General features: G+C 57.8%; 1 protein-coding gene across 1 annotated transcript; it reads right to left on the reverse strand.

Annotated features, from left to right (window-relative positions):
- Positions 1-3,378: 3,378 nt before the first annotated feature.
- Positions 3,379-4,326, reverse strand: LOC105456786. The gene has a single exon (XM_011701090.1). It carries the CDS (start codon positions 4,324-4,326, stop codon positions 3,379-3,381), a length of 948 nt encoding a protein of 315 aa, XP_011699392.1.
- Positions 4,327-6,647: the final 2,321 nt, after the last annotated feature.

Below are 6,647 nucleotides of genomic sequence, written 5' to 3' on the forward strand. Positions count from 1 at the left end.
GGAGTTCAGACGTGTGCTCTTCCGATCTATCTTAAAGACAAAACTGTAAGATATGCAATTAATAACAGATTTTTGAATGAAATGTCATCTGACAGTTTGCGCTTTATGTATTATGTAAAGACAAAAAATGTTATTATAAAAAAGAAAATATTATTGTACAATGTTATCGCGCAATGTGTTTGCAGAAATATCTATAAAAATAATCTTATATTCACATATGTAATCCTTATATCGATATTAATAAAAGGGACAATAAGTCAGCTTTTGTTTTTAGGAGTTGCCGTACCTGAGCGCGCCAACTTTAGACAATCTGATTAGTTAACTTTAAACACTTATAATTCAAAAACTATTACAGTCTCGACATTTTGGTATTGGAACTTTTGTCTTAAAATGATCTCAGGAATCTACTCTTAAGCGTTAGTCCGGTCATTACGAGACACCCTGTATATGTAGCGATCCGCGTTAGCGGTTCTCCCGAGGGGAGATCGACAGGAGCGGAATGTGAAATAAACTGAGATAGCTAGATGCAGTTTACTTCGTGGTTTTATTACTTAATAAAACAGAATACACGCGCGAATGGAACTTTGCCGTTAGTCAAGGTCTGAAAGTTACGGATCTCGGTGCGCAAACGAGAAAGCTGTTGTCGCTATGCGGACTATTGCAAAGTGCTGCTGGCGGCACTGGCGTTTCTGTTTTTAAGCCCTCCTATCTTCCGGAAGATTCGTACGCTTATTCGGCACTTTTGGCCTGCAAAAGTTGTTTGTCTCGGTTGTTTGTCGGGCAGTGGAATCTTCCCGAAGATAGGGGCGGTAGGTTGTTTGAGCGAACTCAACCGCGTCGCCTTTGAATCTCATAGGGAGATCGGCGCCGCGGTCGAGCCCCGTGATTGGCTGCGTTGCCAACAGACGAGCGCGCCAGATCGGCGAACGCGGGTTATTTGAGCGGCGGTGTCGGCACAAAATCGCGACTGTTTCCGAACATCCCGCCCGCCTCGTCGTGGGGGCGCAGACCCCGCCGACGATTAATTGCGCGAGTGAACACCGTGGGTCGTTCGGTCATCCCGACGATATGTGAGTGGTGGTGGGCAGGCGACCCAGCGCAATGCCGTGGTCCTCGCTACAAGAAGATTGGGCAGCGAGATAACGGTGAGTTTGGTACAAAGACATTAGTAAGCGCGGTTATTCACACTATTTACACGTAGTTCTGTCTGCCGCGGAGGTTTTACGGCGGCGAGGTGACGGGGGGCGCATCGTCGCCGGCGAACGGGAGCGGCACAATCTTGACAGCCGGACGAATGATCCGGCCGGTAGGAGTGCGGACGTCGACCACCCTTACTCTCCCATCGTCACCCGGATGTATATGAACGAAGCGGGCCAAGGGCCAGCGGGACGGTGGCGTGGCCTCACCCCGCAGCAGGCATAGTTGGCCCTCCTTGAGGTTGGCCGTCTCCCTCCACCATTTTGGTCGCGGGGCCAGGGCCTGGAGGTACTCCTGGGACCATCGCTGCCACAGGTGGTCCCTCAGAGCCTGAAGCAGCCCCCACCGACTCAAGCGATTCACAGGCACGTCGATTAGTGACGGCTCAGGGATCGCGTTAAGTGGGCCTCCGATCAGAAAATGGCCGGGTGTCAGGGCGTCCAGGTCTTCAGGGTCGTCAGTCAGGGCCTGCAGCGGACGGGAGTTGAGGCAGCCTTCCACTTCGGCGAGGAACGTAGCCATCTCCTCGTAGGTGAGTTTTGTGTCATTGATTACTTTCCGCAAATGATGCTTTACGGATTTGACGGCAGCTTCCCAGAGGCCACCAAAGTGGGGGGCCGCTGGAGGGTTGAAGTGCCATCGAATTCCGTCAGTCGCCAGGCGCCCGACGATCTGGTGCACTTCCAGCTGGAGGACCGGAAGAGGGCTCGAAGCTGCGAGTCAGTGCCTACAAAATTTGTTCCGCAGTCGCTGTAGACTGCTTGGCAGATCCCTCTTCGTGAGATGAAGCGGCGGAAGGCGACGAGGAATGCATCGGCGGAGTAGTCGCTCACCGGTTCCAGGTGAACGGCCCGAGTACTGAAACAAACAAAGACGGAGACAAAGGCCTTGTAGGCCTTGTGGCCACGCCCCTTTGTCGTCCGTAGGAGGATGGGGCCCGCGAAGTCCACACCAGTATGCAGGAAAGGTCGGCTCAGAGTGACCCGCGGCCTCGGTAGGCTGCCCATCAGCGGCTGCGGCGATTCTGCCCGCCATCGTGCACACCGGATGCATCGGTGAATATAGCGGCGCATCAGCTGTCGCCCGCGCGGGATCCAGAACCGCTGCCTAATCGTCGCCAACGTAACCTGCGTTCCACCATGGAGGGTTCGTCGATGGCATGCATTCAATCAGGTGTGTCAGGTGGGACTCTGTAGGCAGGATCTTCGGATGCCTTTGATCCGCGCTAAGCAAGGCGTGTCTCAGGCGGCCGTTCACGCGCAGAACCCCGTTGCTGTCGATAGTCGGTGTGAGGCGGCGGAGTGCGACACCCCCCTTCCGGCGAGGACATCATCAAGCTCTGTGCGGAACGCCGAGCCCTGTACCACCCGGACCCGACGGTCCAGGGCCAGGTCCAGTTCCTTCGCGGTCAGGGTGCCAGTAGGGGCGCCCTTGGCGTCACGCCGCATTCGCCAGCGGTACATCCAAGCCGTGACGCGCAGCAGACGTGTCAGGGAGGAAAACCATACAAGTTCGTCTGGCTCCTGCTCTCGACCTCTTGGTGCGGCTACGCCCTGTGTGGTCCTCAGCTCTGGAAGCTCCCTAGGCGGAATGGCGGTTGCATCCCGAGGCCATTGAAACTCGTCTCTCCTGAGGAACTCTGGTCCTTGCCACCACAGGGTATGTGATCGCAGCTCGCGAGGAGCCATCCCTCGGGAAGCGCAGTCAGCAGGGTTGTCTTTCCCGGGCATATGATGCCAGCGGGCGTCAGGCGCTGCTCGCTGAATCTCGGTGACTCGATTGACGACGTAGGTCGTCTACTTGGTGGGGTGTCCTTGGATCCATCCAAGCGTCACCGTCGAATCTGTCCTTAGGTGGACGGGAGCGGTCGATAGTCAAGGTGGTGCGCAGGTGAGCGACCAGCTTGGTTAGGAGAGCGGCGGCGCAGAACTCCAAGCGCGGGATCGACACCTGGCGCAGTGGTGTGCGACCTTGGTCTTAGCTAGCACCAAGGACGTGCGGACTTCCTCCTCGTTCGAAGTCCGCAAGTAAACGACCGCCGCGTAAGCGCGCTCGGAGGCATCGGAGAAGCCGTGAAACTCGACGCCGGTCCCTGGGTCGTCGCAATGCATTTATCGAGGCACCTGAACCTCCTCCAACAAGGGGAGTTCTCTCTTCAAGGTTGCCCAGGCGGCAGCCTCCTTATCGCCTAGGAGGGCATCCCAATCCAGATGCTGTAACCAGGTCCGTCTGAATTAGTAATTTCGCGCGTACAGTTACAGGTGCCAGCCAACCCAGGGGGTCGAAGAGTCGAGCCGTGCCGGAGAGCAGCGATTGTTTAGTCGCGGCTCCGGCTGAGGCCCGCCGCACCGTAAGCGAGAAGCAGTCGCGGCCGGGATCCCAGCGCAGGCCCAGCACGGACTGCTCGACGGAGGGTAAGGCGACTTCAGCTGATCTGTGGCTTCTGTGTTCCAGCGGTATGCCTTGAAGCACGGGATCGTGATTCGCCGACCATTTGCGCAGCGGGAAGCCGCCCGCCGAACACAGCCGAGATATCTGCTGCTGGAGGCGGAGAGCCTCGGCCAAAGTAGAGGCACCGGATAGGACATCATCCACGTACGTGTCTCGCTGAAGCGCTCGAGCGCCCAGGGGGAAGCGCTCGCCCTCATCCCCAGCCAACTGGTGGAGCGCGCGGATCGCAAGGTAGCTCGCACACGCAAGACCGTAGGTCACCGTGTTCAGGCGGTACTCACCAACCGTGTCCCCTCCCCACAAGATACGCTGAAGATCGCGGTCATCCGGGTGCACCAGGACCTGCCGATACATCTTCTCAATATCGGTGGTTAACACGTATCGGTGCAGGCGCCAGCGGGTGAGGACAAGGGCAGGCAGCAAGTTCGGCCCCGCGAGCAGCCAGGCATTCAACGAAGTGTTGGAAAGCACCCGGGATGAGCCATTGACGACTACTCGTATCTTCGCGTCACTGCCCTCTCCCCTCATGACGCCATGGTGGGGTAGGTAGCTTACCCGACCAGGCGTTGCTGCTTCAAGAGGAGAGGCGACGGACATGTGGCCCAGCTCGCGGTACTCGAGCATGAACTGCTGATAGCGATTGCGGAAGTCCGGATCACGAGAGAAGCGACGTTCCATCACGCTCAGCAGTCGGGCGGCCGCGCGGCGCGTTGCGGAAAGATCCGGGGCACTCGGCCGGAGAGGAAGGCGCACCTGGTAGCGGCCGGTAGCATCCCGTGAATGCGTGCGGGTAAAGTGCGCCTCGCACTCTTGATCATCGGCGAAAGCGGTAGAGGGGCAAGGGGGGCCTCCTCCTGCTCCCAGAATCGGCGTACCAGGCTGCTCAGCTCGTCCGCGGGCGAGCATTGCAGCGACGTGATGGCGCAGGTCGAGCGTTCGGTACCTGCCGCACCAAGGATGATCCAGCCCAGCTGCGTCTGCTGGGCGATGGGCTCAAGAGGTCCTCCGCGACACAGGCCCGGGAGCATGATGTGCGCGAAGACGTCTGCTCCAAGGAGAAGCTCTACGGCGTCTTGATCAAGGAACTCAGGGTCCGCCAGCTCGAGCCCCTCCAGGTGCGGTCACACGCGCGTGGCCCGCTCGACGGCACCACCGTACTCAGTTAGCCGCGGAAACACGAGGGCGGACGTCTCGAAAGACGTCTGCGCGGTTCGAGACGCGAGCGTGAAGGTGACACGACCGCGCGAGATGCCACTCTGATGACCCCCAATCCCGAAAATCGCGACGGACGTGGGAGTGCGCGGCAGGCGCAGGCGTTGCGCCAATGACTCGGCGATCAGCGACGTCTCGGACCCAGAGTCCACCAGCGCGCGAACGGGATGTCGCACCCCGTGATGGTCGAGCAGGACGACCCGTGCGGTCGCGAGCAGCACTTGAGCGCACTCCACGGGCGGCGGTTTCGCGACGAGCACGGAGGCTGCGGGGCCGGGCCCCGAGGTGGCCGCGACCGATGTTACGAAGGCCTCATGTAGGGACGTGTGATGTCGCGCCGCACACTTACCACAGGTCTTCATGGACGGGCATCCCTCCACCGGATGTCGCCCGAGGCAGTTTCGGCACAGTTGATGGGCATCCACTAGCTCCCGCCGCTCCTGCGGTGTTTTCCTCTTGTACTGCTCACACATCATGACAAAGTGGTTTTGCTTGCAGGCCAGGCAACCATGGCTAGGCTCGGATCCTCGCTTCTTGGCATGGTGCGCGCGGGCGGTGCGAGACGACTTCTCATTTTTTCCGGGGGAGGCAGAGTCCATCTTCACGACCCGGAGCACCTTCTGCGTTATGAGTTGCTCTTGCAGAAAGTCCCGCAACTCCTCATACGACGGCGGGATGGCCGATCGGCCGAGGGCGTTCTCCCATTCACGGTGCATCTTCGTGTCGAGCAACTCGACAACGAGGTGTACAAAGAGGTCCATGCAATCGGCGATCGGGCGGCCTATTCCCTCCAATGCACCCACGGTGCTTACTACGCCGTGAAAGATCCGTCGGAGATCGTCCACGGAGTCCGGCTTCATCTTCGGCAAGGAAATGAATGTAGTGAGGTAAGACCTCACCAGCAACCGCTTATTTTCGAAGTGCTCGGTCAGTGTGGACCAGGCACGGTCGAAATTGTCCTCAGTCGTGGGTAAGTTTCTGATGAGTTGCTCGGCGTCACCCTTAACGCTCGTCTTCAGGTAGCGCAGTTTTTCTACCTTCGACAGGGACGCCTCCAAGGAGACGATGGACTGGAATAGATTCCTAAAGGCCGGCCAGTCCTCGAACTTTCCCGAGAACTGCGGTAGCTGAATCCGAGGTAGCGCTCGGCGCAAGGGCGCCGGCTCCAGTTTAACCAGGCGATTTTCGTCGAGGGAACTTGAGGCGGTCAACGCCTGCTCAATCTCTAGTAACCTGGCTCGTTGATCGATGTAAGTGCTTTCGATCGCGCCAATGTAGTCCTCGACGATGTAGTCGTGCTTTTGGAGCTCGGCTCCGTGCGAGGATAGCAGCGTATCATGCTGCTCTTCCGCCTTCATCCATTTGCCGTCGAGTATTGTCAAGGCTGAGCGAACGAGGGAAGCGGAAAGCTTAGCCGAACCTACCTTTTTTAGGTTCTCGTATGTACGGGCGATGCGCCCGTGTATATCACGCTGTGCGGCGATTAATGATTCCATCTTCGATTGCAGGTCACCGTTCACTACCACACTGGCACGGCAGACGCGGATCAATGCAGCGGTTTTCACGAAGACAAAATCCGGTTCGAAGGACCAGAAATGTAGCGATCCGCATTAGCGGTTCTCCCAAGGGATCGACAGGAGCGGAATGTGAAATAAACTGAGATAACTAGATGCAGTTTACTTCGTGGTTTTATTACTTAATAAAACAGAATACACGCGCGAATGGAACTTTGCCGTTAGTCGAGGTCTGAAAGTTACGGATCTCGGTGCGCAAACGAGAAAGCTGTT

This window comes from Wasmannia auropunctata, unplaced genomic scaffold (genome assembly GCF_000956235.1).
Source record: "Wasmannia auropunctata unplaced genomic scaffold, wasmannia.A_1.0 LD336106.1, whole genome shotgun sequence".
NCBI classification, from domain to species: Eukaryota; Metazoa; Arthropoda; class Insecta; order Hymenoptera; family Formicidae; genus Wasmannia; species Wasmannia auropunctata.